This window comes from Sminthopsis crassicaudata, chromosome 2 (genome assembly GCF_048593235.1).
Source record: "Sminthopsis crassicaudata isolate SCR6 chromosome 2, ASM4859323v1, whole genome shotgun sequence".
Lineage (NCBI taxonomy): Eukaryota > Metazoa > Chordata > Mammalia > Dasyuromorphia > Dasyuridae > Sminthopsis > Sminthopsis crassicaudata.
Window position 1 is genome coordinate 42,917,645 of NC_133618.1, and position 18,770 is coordinate 42,936,414.

Below are 18,770 nucleotides of genomic sequence, written 5' to 3' on the forward strand. Positions count from 1 at the left end.
ATCATCTCACTCATTTTTCCTTTGTTCTACCAAAGAAAACGTGCATCTTTCATTACAAGGCCATTACCTCTAGGTATCATGTTCAGTAGCCCAGGTTCCTTTGCTGAATTCACAGCCTTGGGCTTGATACCTTGTAAAAGGCAATCCCCAACATTTGCTTCACTGTCAGATTTAATTCTACTAAACCTAAATGAAATACAAGTACACAAAATAAATCCTACCTCCCCCGGGGGGTCTGGGCCTCTCAGACCCTGTATCATCTTCTATGTGGTGAGGCCCAAGTCACAACTCTATTAGGAGCGTGGGGAAAGGCTGATTTTGAAAAATAAGAAATTTATTTCATACAATGAGAGGGGGAGATACTCCTCCTGTTCCCATCTACAGAGGGTGTAGAGGATGTATACTGTATATGGACTGTATACCGATCACCAAGACTGGAAGCTCTTCCCTAACTGCTGAGGACTATTGGTAAAATGACTCTTTAGGGGACAGTGCTTGCAACTTTCTCTCAAGGGACCAGTTTGTAGGTGTCTTAATTTCTTGGAATGGGACAACTAATGGCCCTTAGACTGGGCAGAGTAAGTCCACCATGAATGCTAGAAACCTCCTGGAGGGGACGAACAAATGCTCTTTCTTGATTTTCAAAGGGATGGATTTTACCCGAGGTGACAGGAACCCAAGGGCCATTTGGGAATCCTTAGCTGGCAGTCCTTACTCAAGAGTAAGAGCTCGTGTTTGTGCTGGGGAAAGGTTAGGAGGAGTGGGAATGGTGGGTGAGGAGAGAACAGCTAGCTCTTGGAGAGAATCTTCAAAGGATTTTCTCAATGAAAACTAATTCATTTTCATTTACAGTATCTTCTGAGAGAAAAAGGAAAGACTAGGCAATGTGGAACCATGAAAAGGACACTGATGAGAGAGAGATTCAAACTCTAATTCTGATGGCGTGCCGGAAGGGGTTCTGTTATTCAGTCATTTCAGTCGTGTCTGACTTTCCATGACCCTACTTGGGGTTTTCTTGGCAGAGACACTGGAGGAGTTTGCTGTTTCCTTCTCTGGCTCATTTGACTGATGAGGAAACTGAGTCGGACAGAATGAAGTGACTTGCCCAGGGTCCCACTGAATTGAGGAAGAGGAGTCTTCTTGACTCCAGGCCCAGGACTCTACCACTAGCCAGATGTGTCCTTTCCTTTCCTGTAAAACTGAAGAGGTTGGACAGAGGTCCTTTCTGAGTTGAGAGCTATTATTCTGATATTTTATTGGCAGCTTTTTAATAACACGATCATTCCTGGAAATGACACACTTCCCCCCTCCACAATCTTCCACAATAAAGGCTATTATTCTTTTTCAATTCTTTCCTCAAGGGTTCTCCCTCTATTTATAAAACAAATTTTAAAAACTTTTTCTAAAAATCCTCTTTCTTTACTTCTTCCAAGAATACTAGGTGTACTTGTGCTCAAGCTGTGTTTCTCTCCTGTAGATGTTCTGGGTTCCTTCCCTCCCTTGCATTTGTATCTGGAGCCTTGCCTCCATCAGAGCTCACTGAAGTGGGGTTCTTTCTTTGTTGGCTCACTCTTCCAGCCACCTTTCTGATTTCAGATTTGATGTTAAGGCAGGAAGGCTGGATGGCCTAATGCTGATTTCTTGGTATATTGAATGTTGTGTTATTCCAGTATCTCAGGGACAGGCTGGAGACTGGCAAGCTTTTGGTGGTCTCAAAGAGCTTGCTCCAGACAGTCTGCTTGCTCTCCCACTGCACTGAACTCTGCAAGTTTCTGATTTGAGTTTGGGTCTGAGCAAGAGTACACTGCTGCTGCATGTAGCCCCAGTCAGCCAACTAGAAAGCTCCATCAGGTCATAATGGCAGAACTGCAAACTTCCCTTTGGGCTCACTTGGAATCAAGCAGAGCTAAGGGAGGCTTTTCCCTGTAATGTTATATATCAGGCCAATCTGTGCCCTTAAGGGGACATCCTGACATTGGTATGCCCATGACCCTTCTTTTTCTTTCCTAACAAGTTTCTATAATTAGGGCAGGTGAGCAGTAGGAGTTTTCTAAGTACAATACTAAAACTATTAATTAGTAAATTGATACTAGAACAACTCTGCATTACTATAATAGGTTGTAAGTATGAAAAAGTTTTACAATTTTAAACTATATTTGTGGTCAAATATAGGGATACCTTTCTAAAGGGTGAATCAGACAAAATAATAAGACAAAAATATGATGTAAAATTTTTCTAACTAAATGGTTTGAGAAAGTAATAGTATCAGAATTTTTTCCTTATGAACTATATACATATGTATATGACTGGCTTCCAAATGTATATAGCAAGGAAATTCAAGTTTTTAGTAATAAGATCTCAAAATTAGATTAAGGATTTTACCTATGAAATGTATTGAAATCACACTAATAATTGTAAAGAAAGTGAAACTTTTCCCATTTTAAAAATACTTGATTGATAATATTAAACATTAGAAGAGTTCATTTTACATGTTAGACCTTCATTTTTTAAAAAAGATTCTTATATCAGGTAGAGTTAAGGTAGAGATAAACAGCAAGTGACCTATAAAAATGGAAATTCTCTAAAGTTTCAAATGAATTATGGGTTCCTAAATTGAAGTTATTCTTATATGCTGTTATTAATGGATTAGCTTCATGAACATTTTGAATTTGGAACACCAAATTTAAGAGACTGAACTAAGTTGTGTTAAGTCTTGTTACTAGCAGATTTCATCAGAATTATCTAGTAATCTCTACAAGTGATTTGGAACCAGAGAAGCAGAGCCTCTTTCAGAGTTGCCCTGAGAATGTAATCTATCCCAGAATGTCCAAGAAAAGAACCCAAGGATCAGATAATTACATGAGATCTGATTAAATGGACATTGGGAGTGTGTCACTAGGATACAAGGAGACTTGATGTTGAGTTAATATTGATAATCGCTATATTGCTTTGGCCTTTTATTTCATGGTGTTTATGTTTTTCTTGGTTACCCTGGAGACATATAAATCTTCCTTCTGAAAATGAGTCCATTGTGAGCTTTAGAAGTTGTCAGATCTGTAAGCAGATTTAAGTAATTCTGAATGTAAATATATGAAAAACCTCATAAGTTTGGCTTATACATAAGTGATCCATGAATTAAAAGGGGGACTTGCGGGAAATGAGGGGATCAGAACACAAATGGGTAATTATGGGAACTGAAGGAACTACACTAACTCCATCTAGTAATTCAATTCTGGAGCCAGCTTGGTTTTCTTTCTATTCAATTATGGGTCTAATCCACTTTCTGTCTTGTGAAAAAACTTTATTTAATTGTGGGAATTGTCGAGAGGACTTTGTTGCATTGTTTGAACATAGTTTTTCCTGGTTGGGAAGCTGGATAACTTCTCGGAGACTTGTATTTTATCTGAAAACAGGTTCCATATTGATCAGTTATTGTTTCCATGTTCTTTTGAGTGTTCATAGACACTTGGGGGGAAGTGAGACACATCTTCTGATTTCAGGGAACTGTATCTGTTCAGTATTCTCCTCCCAAATTAAAGGCCCTAGTCTTTCCTCCAATTAGAAATCAGATGACCTAATGACGTGTTCTGGTTATTTCCTTTTAATTAACTGGATAGATTACTTTTAACATATAATACTCTGTCTCCCCCTGTATTCAGAATCTAATGCCAAAGCTGAAGAAGGTGACTATTTCAAATTTTTGTTATGCAATTAGCATGCATTGCTTAATAAATCGATATGCTCAGAAGCCTGGACCTCTGTTTCCTCAGTCATTTTATCTTTCACCAAGTTTTCTGAATTTCCCTATAAGGATCTGGCCTGGTGCCTTTATTAGATCTGCTTGGAGTTTATGGTGTAAAGTTCACTCCACTACTTCTTTCCCTTCCAGTATCTTGACTCTGCCCTCCTCAGAAGGCATGATTAGCATCTGTTTTCTGACACCTTCACTGATTTTCTTAGAAATCCAGAGTTCTTTCTAATTTTGGTGAGTTCTATGTTCTGTATTTACTCCAGTCTCTAATAATGAGGCAGCTCTTTAAAGTTCCCCTTTTATAAATAGGGAAATTAAGCCAAAAAAGGGAAATTATTTTATCTAAAATTATACAGCAAACTAAAGACCTGTATCACCTCATTTCCAATCTACTGTTCTGCCTATTAGACCATATTGTGCCTTCTACATTCACCCAGAGATAAAATATGTGGCTTAGAAAACCTAAAAGAAATGTATTGATATGTTCCAAAGCATGCTTTGTACTACAAGCCATTTCCCTGCCACCTGTCTGGTGGTAGAGAGCACGTAGGGGTGAGTGATTTTGAGTGCTCTGTGGTTTGTAATCCTGGATCTCATTTAAAGAAAAAGGAAGTGGTGCTTGAATTAGGATGCTCCATTAGACATGAATAACATTGCTGCAGGTTTGAGAAGCAATGTAAATCAGCTGACTTTGGGAATATTAAGGGCAAAGCATATGTCCTGGGAGCATTAAGTAGAGAGAGAAACCAGGCTCATCAACAAGCTCAGGAGGTTTCAAAGAAACACCTTGAATGGAGTGGTTATTTCAAAGGGCAACCCAGATAAACAGTTGAGACAGGGATGAGGTGCCCACAGTCTGAAGAGTTCATTTATCTCCTTGACACTTATCTGGAAACAAATGCTGTGGTTAATGGGATCTTTGTGATAGCTCTGGTTTGGTGCCAAGTGTCAACCATAAACAAAACCATTATTGAGTAAGGAGATCCCAGACTTAGGGAGTGCAGACAGCACTCATCGGCCTAACATCAGGGAGTCTGTCACTGGCTTGTGGGTTCTCCCATCAGCTGCGTTAGCACACATATGTAGTCTCACAATTTGGTGCAAGACCTCGAAGTACAACATACTTGGGGGTCTATGGAAAATGTGACCATTTAACTGTTTTCTTAGGAGCTGTTTTCTCCTAAATGAAATGGGGTTTAATGTGCGTGATGATGGTTCAGAAGGGAACTTCATATGCTTGGCTCATATAAACTGGCCATTAAAAACAGGCGTTGAGAATTTTCAAAGGAACAAGTAAAAGTAGGTTGTCCTATAAAGCAATATACTATAGACAAGTGCGCTGAGAGAATTTCTTTTACATTTGTCTTCTATGTTGATGGTTTTACACACCATTTCAAGTCATTCACAGTGACATGTGGAATGCTAAAGGATTCTAAATGCTAAACCCCCAAGAGTGACTCTTTCTTTCTTACTGACAATGACTATAAAATGTGCCCTAATTAAAAGATGGCTAGTCATCTAGGATGAATTTGACAAAGTATGCCAACTAGAACTTAATTATGTAGCAAGTGATTTATTTAGCATCTCCAATAAAAATCAGGACATATCCAGTAGGATCTGACATTATTCTGTATTCTAAATCCAAATAACAATCTTGAAGTGAAAAAACAAAACAAACAAACAAACAAAAAAACCAACCAGTTTTTCTGAAAGCTGAGCCAAAAGAAAGGATTCCCCCCCCCCCAAGTAGTTTCAGTTATGTCCAGCTCTTTGTGACCCCATTTAGACTTTTCTTGGCAAAAATATCATTTATTGGTATGGCTATTGATTGGCCATTTCTTTCTCAAGCTCATTTTACAGATGAGAAAACTGAGGCAAACAGGAGTAAGTGACTTGCCTAGGGTCACATATCTAATAAGTGCTTAAACCAGATGAACTCAAGTTTTCCTGATTCCAGGTCTGGCCCTCTATTCACTCCACCACATAGTTGTCCTAAAAAAAATTATGGAGGACAAAGAATAAGAAGACAAAATGAAAAAGGAGAATTTTTCAGTGTCTATTCTCCAGGCCCCCATGTTGCACAAAAATCAGAAACAATAGAGATGACAAAGAAAAACAAACAAAAAATACTTCCTTCTCTTCCCCAGATACTAGTAAGTAAAGGATTAATTATGCTTGTTAATCTGCGATGGTCATCTGCAGATATGAGGCAGCACTCCTAGAGAGTCTAAATCATATCTAGCTTCTATGGGTTGGTTGAGAAAAGAAAAACCCAAAGAATAATGTTGAATATACTTTTACATATTTAACATATATGGGACTGCCTGACATCTAGGGGAGGGGGTGGAGGGAAGGAGGGAAAAAGTTGGAAGAGAAGTTTTTGCAAGGATCAATGTTGAAAAATTACCCATAATAAAATAAAAAAGAAAAAAGAAAAATTACCCATGCATACATTTTGTCAATAAAAAGCTATAATAAATTAAAAAAAAGAATAAAGTTGAAAATATGAACCAAGACATACAGGCACTAGGTTTTTAGTGTCTTATTCCAAGCAAAGAAGGCTTCAATGACAATATAACAAGCAATGGTGTGGTATTATAAAGTACATTTGTAAAAGACATTTCAGTTCATGAAACTTTTGTTGTTCAGTAATTTTTCAGTCCTGAACAACTCTCTGTGACCCATTTGGGGTTTTCTCGGCAAAGATGCTGGAGTAGTTTGTCATATCCTTCTCTAGCTCATTTTACAGATGAAGAAATGGAGAAAAATAAGGTGAAGTGACTTTTTCGGGGTCACACAACTAGAAAGTGTCTGAGGACATATTTGTGTTCAAGGAAGCTGATTCCTCCTGCCTCCAGGCTTGGTACTCTATAACCAGGGCACCACCTTGCTGCCTAGTAAGACAATATCGGATCATAGCAATATTCTAGGCCCAGAATAAAGCTTCCTTCACGCCGATCAGAATGTGATATAAAGTTGTTATAAAGTTTTTAATGCAATGAATTTTAAATGAACGTGAAAGAGATAAAGGTACTGCTTTGAGAATAACCTGAAAGAAAAATTCTTCATCACTTTGAGAATTCAAGTCATCTCATTTCAGAGTACTGTGACCTTTCTGACAGAGGAGCAAACCAAGTCTGTTGCACTGTAATGCCATTCACAGAGTCTGAAGTTGAGTGAGTGGAATTTTAAAATTTATTTGCTCTCCGTTGCTTTCCTTCCAACATCTTCCCTGAGTTTATAGTTCATTTTCAGTTAGATAGGGAGAAATTTTAGAGTGAGAAAGATTTTTTCTTTGCCTCCTGTTTCCCCTCCCTTTGGGCCAAAGAAAACAGTCACCTTCTTGGCAGTCACTGACCAACATGAGCCTTCAATCTGACTGTATCTAAGCATCCAAACCCTGTGCAGTTTGTAGATGGTCTTTAAAAGCCAGCCTGTTTTTAATCCTTTCAGTGCAATAATTCCTTCCTCTGGCCTCCTTACATTTACTTGAGTATTTCTGGAAATATGCTTCTGATGATTAAAACCTCTGGGAAATTCACTTTAGTTGAATTAGGGAGCTAAACAAAATGTCCAAGAGCATGATCTTCTTACACTGACATTCCAATAAGAAAGTAGAGCAACTCAAGGTTCTGGCACAAAGGACATTATACTTAGAATAGGTGTTAGTACCAATTTTACTGATTGGTTTTTGACTCCTAGATGAGGATAATGGTTCCCAAAGGTACAGCCATCTCTAGGTTGCTAAATTTTTGAGAACTCAAAACTTCCAGATGTCATTTAGTGTGATAAAAGTTTAGTAACATCAGTCTAGTTGATTATCAGATGACGCCCTGTTGTGATTATCATCGTTATGAAAAATGTCACTCAAGGGTGTTTGATTGGTAGGTTCCCAAGGGACAAGAAAAAATTATTAGCCTTTTAGAGAAACTCTTCAATGTAGGCATAAGATAATTGATAGCAGGAAGTGGGTGAGAACAAATGCGAAGGAACAACATGTCTTTTTGATAGAGGTTATTTTGAGGAATAACCAATGGTGCCTTCAGAATCTTCAACTGCTACTGTGACCCTGCCCAGCCACTCTGACACTTAAGAGAAAAGAAGTTTAGAAATAATAGCTCTCACTTAAGTTTACAAAGTGTTCCTCTAGTTCTACAGAATGACAACAAAGATAAGACAAAAATTTATCTTAAGTCCCAACCCATGTGGACACAAAACCAAAAAGTAGAGTCTCTACTCTTCAGGACCTTAAACTCTACTGGGCAATATAAAAGAATGAAAACTAAATAGGGACTCAACAAAAAAATGGCGATTCTGAAAGGCAGAAATTGGAAAGGAGAGCATTCCAAAAATGAGGAGTAGCTTCTTTGAATGCATGGAGGTGGAAGAGAGGGAACACCATTGGAGGAATGGTTAGTGGTACAACTGAATTGTAATAAAAGTTTCTAAGGGAAAAACTATGAAATTAGGCTGGAAAAGTAGGTGAGAATCAGATCATGGAGGGCCTTAAATGGTAGACTAAGGAGTCTGTCTTATGCTATAAGCAATGGGAAGTCACATGGTTGGGTTTGTGCCTTAGGAATATTAGTCTGTTAGCTCAGTAGGGATGGACTGGAGAAGGAAGGGAGTAAAAGCAGAGAGATCAATAAAGAGACTCTTATAGCAGTCCAAGTGAGTAATAAGTGCTAAAAGTGATGGCTATGTGAATGGAGAGGACATAGGTGAAAGATCTTCCTAACAAGATTTGGGAACTTACTGGATATGAGAGACTGAGGGAAGGAAACAAAAGGTAATTAAGACTCTTAGTAATTCGAGATGCCCACATTCAGTGATGTGAGTATTCCCTCCACTAGGACAGATCACATTTGGATATATCTTTTTAGCCTTTATGATCAATGCTCATGTTTTCCCAAGAATCTGTGCCTTTTAAAATTTTAACTAAATTGGCACAGTGGAGTAGAGCACCAGTCCTGAAGTCAGGAGGACCTGAGTTCAAATTTAGCCTCAGACACATAACATTTCCTAGCTGTGTGACCCTGGGCAAGTCACTTAACCCCAATTGCCTCAGCCAAAAAAAAAAAAAAAAAAAAAATTAACTAAGTAAAATACTGACAATTGTAGTTTCCAATTTTTCTGCAGATACAACAGAAACTCTAGGTACCAGATGATGATCCATGACAGTTAAGGACCAAGTTCTCTTTCAAAAAACTTAACACTTATGAAAATAAGTCTGTTATGAGGCACTAGGGGAGAGTTCTTTTACCAGTGAGAACAGAGAGACAAAGAGAGGTTATGTAATTGTTCTAAAGTTACAAAAATCTAGAATCCACTCTAGAAAATCCTATTTCTTTGGTACACTGATGATAGCTTGATTCTCATCAGGTTCCTCTGCACATTTCAATAACTATTCCTGATTTACTTTTCTAGGTGACAGCATTTCAAAAAACCTGAAGATTGCTATTATACCATTTGTCAAGTTACGGACTCAGAATTCTTTCTGCCAATCCTCACATGGATTTCAATGTCTTACCTAAAAAAAAAAAAAATGGGGTCTAGAACTACTTCACTAGTCTGACCAAGATAGAGTACAATGGGACCATTACATCTCTAATCCCCAATACTATGCTTTCACAATAGCTTTCTTTATCAATCTCTTAATACTGGGGACTCACACTGAACTTGCCAGATGCTAAAACTCACTTTTTAAAGACAAACTGGTCTCTAGTTATGAGTCTATTCTATACCTGTGAAACTGATTTATGAACTAGCATAAGATTTTACATCTCTATTAAATTCAATCCTTTGCTGCTAGTCTATTAAGATTTTTATGAATTCTGATTCTTTTGTTCAATATATTATTTATGCCTCCCACCTCAGTATCATGTGAAAATCTAACAAATGTGCCATCTCTATCTTTATTCAAGCCACTGGTAAGTGTAAAACAGGATAGGAGCCAATGGTATTCCTTGGAACATAAGGTGGTGCTGACCTATTCTTGATTCCTCTTGGGTTCCAGCCACTCAGACATTTCTGAATCTTGTCTAGGTCACACCAGAGTCTTGCCTACAAGAATGGCACAAGCCACCCATTAAAAGCTTTGCTTCTAATCTAAGAAAACTATTTATAGCAGACAGCTATTATGGACGTGTTGGAATTACTCTCCTTTTCTAGGTCTGTATCTTGAGCAACCATAGACTCTCTCTTTTTTTTATTTTTGGTTTGGTTAGTTTTCCAAAGACCTGCTCTAGAGAACATGGTGTTGGTGACCTCGCTGAGAGCTCTGGGTGCTGAGACTGAGATCCTGGCCCCTCTGGGAGATTCCCTTGCATTGATTTATTGGGTAGGGAATGAGTCGTAAGAAATGCTCTCTGATGGGATGGGAGCACTAAGTCGGTGCTCCGCACTCCAAAGAGCTCACTGAGCCTGTGGTTCCGTCCAAAATCCTCCCTGGGGTGGTTGGAGCTGGTGGCCTAGCTCATCACTGGGGCAGTTTCTCCCTTGATCTCCTCTTATCACTTCATCCAGCAGGCTTCATTAGATTATTATTGGAAGAGCTGGTGGGGGAGCTGAGCTGCACTGCTTCCCACCATCTCATCGATCTTCCTTGCCTAATAATGTTATGGAGATCAAGTAAGAAAACTTACTGTAAAGGACTTTATAAATGTTTTTACTGATGCTATTATTATTATTCTCATCCTAATTAAGTGATGCCATGTTGAACTTTGATTTAACATAGGTCTAGACTTTCCTTCTGCCATTACTACCTGCCTCTGTTCCCCATCTATAAGAGGAGGCTTGTAAGAGCGACTAAGGCTGGAGAAAGACCATAAAGCTCTATGGGGAAGGGGCATGGAAGGTGAAGGCTGCCCCACTTGGGCCATCAGATCTGCACGTGAGACACCACATGTTCTCTGGCCACCCGGCAGTAGGAGAAGAGGAAGAGCCAAGCCTCAAATTCTATTTCATTAGTGATTCACTAAATGTGTTAGGTCTCCATGCACGGCACACATGTCTCTCCTAATCTCGTTCTCTCTTCCCAATCTGCATTTTACTCTTTGCCCACAGCTTTGCTCCTTACTTTGACCAGAGGTCACCATTAACTCTGGCATACTGACAAACTCCATACTAAGACGACGAGTGGTAAACTGGAGCCTGCACGAGTAGCTCCTCTACATTTGAGAGAAAGTGCCCAGAGTTCAACAAAGTAGTCAGGTGGGTGTGAAAAATGAGAGCAGAGGACGCAAACACCCCCACACTGTGGCTGACATTTTGCCAGTATCCTTTGTTTATACTTTTCTTGACTCTCTTTCCCAAAGAATCATTTCTTATTATAAAGTTATGTTTTGTTTTTTAAGAAAAAAAAAAAAAGAAAAAAATGCATAAAAATCAACCCACATCCCAACAAAAGAACAATCTGGTCCTTCTCCTCAACACAGGGAAGGAATCTTCTCAAACCTCGGCTATGGGGTGCTGGATCGCCCGCAGTCCCCATGTGGGTTATTTTTTGGCTCTGCTTTTTTCACTTGCATTAGTTTGTACCTATGTGCTCACCATCAGCTAACATCTTTAGCAGGAGAGCAAGATTCCTGGCACTGCAATGCTCTGCTCCTTCTAGCTCGGTGCATGTCTAAGGGTCCCAAATGTGACCTTATCCTCGGGCCTGGACTAGAGCCCTTCCCCCCCCCCCATTCAGTCACATCACTGCACCTCTGGAAAGAGGGCCCACGTCCTGTGCATTAAGAGGATGCCATTGGCTGATGACCAGCGCTGCTGGGAGAATGTCTTTGCAAAGGCTGTTCCCTCTGCTTAGAAAGCTCTCATTTCTAGACCCAACTTCAAGTCCGTAATCTCCATGAGGTCTTTCTGGGCATCCTTAGTTATCAGTTCTCCCCTAATTCACACCCCCTTCCCAAATGCTCATTTTATCCTTAGGATTTCATGATCTGTAACATATTTTTTTGCTCCAGAAGAACATGAGCTCCTTGAGGACAGAACCTATGTGGATTTCCCCTTTGTGCCTCCACTAGGCGCCCGGCACCCAGTGGGATCTCTTTTCTGCTCATCTCACAGTGCTCTGACAGCAAGGGGGAGCCCCTTCTACCCGAACCCCTCATCTCGTCCCCTCTGATCTCTTCTGGCAGACTGCTCTGTCACCACTTCTCTTTAATCTTTAGACTTTTTAATCTTCAGTCTATCACTGGCTCCCTCCCTCCTGCCTACAGCCACATCCGGGGCTTCCCAGTCCTTAAAACGCTCACTAGATCTTACCCACTAATTATCATCTTATGTCCCTCTGCTGTTTCTTAGCTAGACTCCTGGAAAAAGTGGTCTATGTTCTTTGCCTTCCTTTGCTCTCCTCTCACTCTCTCCTTAATACTCTACAATTTGGCTTCCTCCATGAAATGGAAGCTGCTCTCCCATGTTAGTCCTAGCATAGTCTCCCTAGGACTATGGCTATTGGAATCAAACTTACTACTAGACTACTACTTTTGCTATTTACTAGTTAATTGAGCACACTATCTGGAATGGATCCCGCCAGTGCAAAAACTGAAAAGCTTATCTGCATAGGAAAAAATGAAGAAGAGTATGACTCTAGGATCCCACCTCCCCACTCTCCATCTCCTCATTCATAGAGGTACCACCTAAAGATTCATTAAGCTTTATTCTTTAACCTATTTTCTATCACAAACCACATATGGACAAAGAAGGAGACCAGACTGGAGAAAGTTTTCACCCAGCCACAAAGAAAGCACCACAGCTCATGGGATAGGAGTGTGCATATCCCCTATTTTGGGGTAACCCTCAAAGCTGAAACCAAAAGGTTATAAATGTATCCAAGAGGGCCCAGGAGCAGCTTAAACTAGGACCACAATGGCACAGGCGAAAGAGCCTGTCGTGGCAACTGTTATATACATTATCTGTTCTAATTTTTAAAGTGGGATGGAGCCAAATATTGGATTAAGTACAGCCACCCAGCTGAACTCTTTCAACATTTCCCTCTAAAGAACTTTAAAATGAACTAAAAAGAACTAAAACTGTGGAATGGCAGAGTCAACAAAAGGTTGGAGTAAGAAATTTTTCTGACCTAAGAACATTTAAGAGATCATAAGTTGTCTGTGATTAGGTGGAGGCCTGCCTGGAGCCCATACAGAAGCTTTGGGAACTCAGCACAGAAATGGTAAGGTGTCAAACAAGTAGTCTGAGTTTTCAGAGAACCCTTTGCTGGCTTAGATATAGCTGCCACTGACTGGCAACTCTACTGCCCCAAAGCAGTTCTAGATCTCAGTTCCAAGGCAAAAAGGAACATTATTGCTTGCAGTTGCAGAGAACAGGAGCTCTTCCAGGTAAAGACCAGGGACCACATTTCTCCCAGGATCATACCACCATGGAAGCACCAAAGACTTGGCAAACATCCCAAACTAGCTCTGAAAACATCACTACAAAAAAAGCATAAACTTGGGGACAGTGCTTTGCCACTCTCAGGTCAACAGAGCCCAGCTTTAATATAAAGTTCAAAGTCAAGAAATAGGCTGGAAAAATAAATAAACAACAACAACAACAACAAAAGAACTTGACCATTAAAAAACTACTACAGAGCCAGAGAAGACGTAGACATAAATTCAGAAGACAACTATGTAAAAACAGGAGCAACAACAAAAAAGCTTCTAAGAATAATGCTAATTGGATCCAAGATTAACAAGAGTTCCTGGAAGAGTTAAAAGAAAGGAATAAATGGCAGAGGAAAAATTGGGAAAAGATATGAGTGATATTAAAAAAAATATGAAGAAAGAATTGACAGCTTGGTAAAAGAGGCACAAAAAATAATGAAGGAAATAATGCCTTAAAAAATAGAATTGGTCTAATAGTAAAAGAGGCACAAAAATTCACCGAAGAGAACTCCTTAAAACATAGAATAGGCCAAATAAAAAATGGATTACAAAAGTTTCATTGAAGAAAATAATTTCTTAAAAATTAGAACTGGATAAGTGGAAACTAGTGACTCCATGAGATATAAAGAAACAATAAAACAAAGTCAAAAGATTGAAAAAAATTGAAGAAAGTGTGAAATGTCTCATCACAAAAACAATTGACCTGGACAGATAGAGGAGAGAGAATTTAAGAATAATTGTACTATCTAGAATTCACAATCAAAGAAAGAGTCTAGACATCATATTTCAGAAAATTATCAAGGAAAACTGCCCAGATATCTTAGGTCCAGAGGAAAAAGTAGAAATGGAAGGAATACAATAATCACCTCCTCAAAGAGATACCCAAATGGAAACTCTTAGGATTATTATTGCCAAATTCCAGAGCTCCCAGGTCAAGGAGAAGATATTTCAAACAGCTAAAAAGAAACAATTCAAAATGTGAAGCCACAGTCAGGATCACACAACATAAAGTGGTTTCTATGTTAAAGGAGCAGAGAGCTTGGAATAAAATATTCTGGAAGGCAAAGAAACTAGGATTACAAGAAAGAATAACCTCCCAACAAAATTTAGTGCAATCTTTTGGAGAAAAAAAATGAATATTTAATGAAACAGGGGATTTTCAAGAATTCCTGATGAAAACACCAGAGCTGACTAGAAAACCTGACATTCAAATGCAAGTCTATGGAGAAGCATAAAACAGCAAACATGAAGGAATAATAATGAGGGACTCAATAAAGTCAATTTGTATAGAAGATGACACACATATAAAACAGACTTTTGAGGAAGGACAGAATAAAAAGAGAGAAGAAAAAGAAGAAAATGGGATGGAAGGAAAATATACACTTAATAATCATAACTATGAATGCAAATGGGATGAGTCCACTCCTAAAACAGAAGCTGATAGAAGAATGGGATAGGAACAATATGTTACACACACACTTGAAACTGAAACATATAAATACTTAAAGTTAAAACAAAAGGATGGAGCTGAATCTAATATGCTTTAGCTACAGTAAAAAGGCGGGCAAGAGTAGTAATCACAATCTCAAACAAAGCTGATCAGTTCTATTTTAAAGCAGTAATTAGGGAAACTACATTATGCTAAAAGACATCACAGACAATAAAGTAATATTTATAGTGAGATTCTTCGATAAAGGCCTCATTTCTCAAAGATATTCTGAGTTTAGAATTGTCAAATTTATAAAAATAAGAATTATGAAAAAAATGCTCCAAATACTATTGACTAGAGAAATGCAAATTAAAACAACTTGGAGATATTACTTCACACATGTCAGAAATCACAAATGCCAGAAGGGATGAAGGAAAAATAAGTATACCAATGATCTGCTATTGGAGTAGTAAACTGTTCCAACTATTCTGGAGAACAATTTGAAAGTATGCCCAAAGGTTGGTAAAACTTTTGACCCAGAAATACTGCCACTAGGTCTATATCCCAAAAAGATCAAAGAAAAAGGAAAAGGACCTCATGTACAAAAATATTTATAGCAGCTCCTTTGTGGTGGTAAAGAACTAGAGATTAAGGGGATGTTCATCAAATGGAGAAGGACTGAACAAGGTATGGCATATAATTGTGATGGAGTTTTATTGTGCCATAAGAAATGACGAATGGGGTGGTTTCTGAAAACATGGCAAGACTTCTATGAACTAACTCAAAGTGAAGTGAGAAGAACTAAGAGATCATTTACACAGTAACAGTAATGTTGTACTTGGCCACTCTGATCAAGACAATGACAAATGACAATTCCAAAGGATTCATGATGGAAAAATGTTATCCATCTCCAGAAAGGGAACTGTTAAACTCTGAGTGCAAATTTAAGAATAACTTTTTCATATTCTTTACTTGTCATGATTAAAAAAACAAGCTATACTTAATATGAAAATGTGGTTTGTATGATTTTTAAAAATTATATAATATGTAATTGCTCTCATTTTGCTTACCTTCTTCAGTGGATTGGGAAGGAAGAAGAAGGGAAGGAGAATTTAAGAAGAAAAAAACACCAAAAAAATAAATAATAAATGTAAATATTTAAAACTATTTTAAAAACACATTATCTGATTTCTGTTCAGATTGTAAAGCATGAACTTATATACAAACCCTATCAGAGGGACAAAAGAAGCAATCTTTCCTTTGCTTTTGCCCAGAACAACAGATATTAGAGAATCAGATTCTGCCAGATAAGTAAATGATGCCCTTTAGGAGATGCTATTTATTTTAGTGGTCGATAATTATAGCCTGAGCAAAACAAATGATACTCTTGTAACTTGAGAGGGTTTGTGCCTCTCCTCCCTACTCCCAACCTTTTAAGATGGCCAGGATGAACACACAAGGCTTCATTAAGAAACAAAAAAGCAATCATTCATCTTATCATCCTCTGAGTCGAGTCTGAGTCAGCAATCTGAAAGATATCTTACCCCTCTTTTCCTCTGTTATGGATAGCCAGTTCTTCACCAATGCCCTCCTCCTCCTTGAAGCTCTCCCAGTCCAGTTTGGATTTCTCTAGGGTGCTCATCTTCTGTTTCTTGGCTCCAATCTTCCCCAAAAGGCTGCTCATGCCACTGGGTCTTTTTAGCCTAAAGAAAGAGTCAAAATAAAGAAAGTTCCAGTGAAGAAGTGAAGTCTCCTTGTCAACTCAACTCAAACACTTGTACAGATATCTGATTCATGGACAGAGAACCACATTCCCAGGCTCTTCTAGGGCAAAAGAGACTAAAAGTGATCTAGAATTCCAGTAAGGTTTTCTTTTTTATAGTGTGACCAACTTTAGCAAGTTGGGGAAAAGAAATCACTTTTTCTTTAAAGCAATGTGTTTTGAATGGTTTTTGTAGCATCAGGTCAGAGTATCAGAATTGTAGCTAGAAATGAAGACTAAGGGTTGCAGGGGATACTTCTAGATACAATACAATGTCAGATCGCAACATTAAGAAATATTTGCAATTATCTTAGAAAGGTTCCTGAGTTCTCACTTTAGGTAAAAGATATTCCTAATTCTGAAAGCAGGAAATACTTAGTTTATGTTCTATATGCTGACGATGCTATCATTTGCATAAAACACCAAATATGTTCATTGGCAGGTAGGATGTTTTCTACTCAAGTATAGCTGAAGCAAAGAAAAAAAAACCTATAATGCAATTAGATGATAAAAATGGAAGAAATAGGTTTTGCAGGATCAGTGTATAAGTCAGCTTTGTTCTGCATGAGCCAAAACAACATGCACTCAGAATTAAAGAAAAAGAAAAACAAAAGTCATTCTATCAAAGTGCTTCAAAGGAAGAACCAAGAAAAAAAGTTTAAAATGTAGGGGGAAGATCTCAAGGTCTTTTTATAAAATTTTAGTACCATTCTTGCAGGAATCCCTTTCCAGTTAATCCTATTGTTCCCCAACCCCCAATCATCACCTGTACTTTGAACCAGATGGAGCTCTTGCCCCATTCCGAGGCTGTCTCCCCTCCACATCTAGGATCACTCCATCTCAGCCAGACTTATCATAACTGCTTAAGCTCCTTTTCCCTACTATACATTTTCTAAAATTAAAGTGCTGGGGATATAAAAACAAACCAAAAAAGTAACACTGATTTCTAGTGGCTTATATTTTCCTGAGGAATAAAGTGAGTGCAGGTACTTCTAAAAGTATATAATGAATGAATGGGGTGCAGTTAAAGAGGGAAACAATGGGGATAGCAACTAGGAAAGGGGAGGTTAAAGAATTTGGAAAGGTCTCAGAATTCACACTTGAGCTACATCTTTTTTGTGTGTGTGGTAGTATTGTTTAATGATAAATTATTACACTGATTTGTATGGACAAGCTCACCACTTATATGAGACACTTAATTTGTGAGTCTACTTGCCTCAGTGTCCTCATCTGCAAAACTGGAATAACAGCATTTGTTGAGCTGCATCTTAAAGGAAGGAGGAAAGGGGATCTATATAAGCAGGTGTGTGTATGGGGGAGTGTATTACCAGCATGAAGCAGAGTCAGTGCAAAGCCATGCCCACAGAGATGGAGTGTCATGTGTTAGAAAGAGAGGAGAGGTTAGTTTAGATGGATTATAGAGCATATGACTGACAGGGAAGAAAGCATAAGGAAGGAGCTAAGTCGTGAAGAACGTTAAGGGATAAATGCAGGACTTTATATTTTAGCCTAGAAGAAACAGGAACTATGTGAATTTACTGAATAAAGGAGTTACATAAACCTAGCCTTTCAGGAAAACCCTTTTGGCAGCTGTGTGAAGAATGACCTTGGAGAGGGGAGACACTTGAGGCAAGAGCAATCAATTAGAGAACCAGTGTAACAATATAAGAGAGAGGTAGCCAGGATCTGAACTGAGGTGGACACCCATGAGTAGAGAAAAGAGGTTGGATTTGAAAAATGTTGTGGAGACAGAAATGGCCAGATCTAGGTAACTGAATGGACATGGGGGATAGAAAAGGGGCAGGAATAGATGCTAATGCCCAGACTGATACCTGAGTCTGGAGGAAGGTGGGGCCCTCAACAGAAATAAAGATAGCTGTCTGAATGTGACTAATGACTGTATGGATGAGAGGGTACCTACTCTGAAGTAAGAGGCTGCTTTATGTTTCCTGTTCCAGCTTTCCAATTAGATCTTCCCAAATGAATGGCTGGGAGCTATGGATTCTGCACATAACAGACACTCAAATAGACAACCATAAGAGTCCAGCTCATTGCTAACTAAATAAATAAGAATCTAGGGATTCCTACAGGGCAAGTGAACCCTAATTTTTGCACTTTCTGCAAATTCCCACTTATCCTGAAAGGGTTTGCCAATTTATTCAGATTTCAACATGGCCATGCTACTCAATAACGCCCACACACAGCCTGTAGTTCCTCCAAAATCCTTATACTATTGCACCTGCTAAGGAAACATCTTTTCAACAAATCATTTTGAAAAGCCCAGGAGAAAATAATTTTGCTACAGAGCAGAGAGAAGACTCCCAAGAATGGGGGAAAAAAATAATCCTCTTTCACCCTACAAAATTCACCTATTTGACTGTACTTTTTGAGAAAGCTTCCCATTCTGTTTTTACTTGGTCATTAAGATGGTTTATGCTT

The 18,770-nt window shown here is 38.6% G+C and overlaps 1 protein-coding gene across 1 annotated transcript in view; it reads right to left on the reverse strand.

The window, feature by feature from the left end:
* The window catches only part of CFDP1 (craniofacial development protein 1), a 161,818-nt gene that overhangs the window by 5,528 nt on the left and 137,520 nt on the right, over nt 1–18,770 (reverse strand). Inside the window, exon 6 of the mRNA XM_074286015.1 lies at nt 16,114–16,272. Coding sequence (XP_074142116.1) covers nt 16,114–16,272 — 159 coding nt within the window. The remainder of the gene's footprint in view (nt 1–16,113; nt 16,273–18,770) is intronic.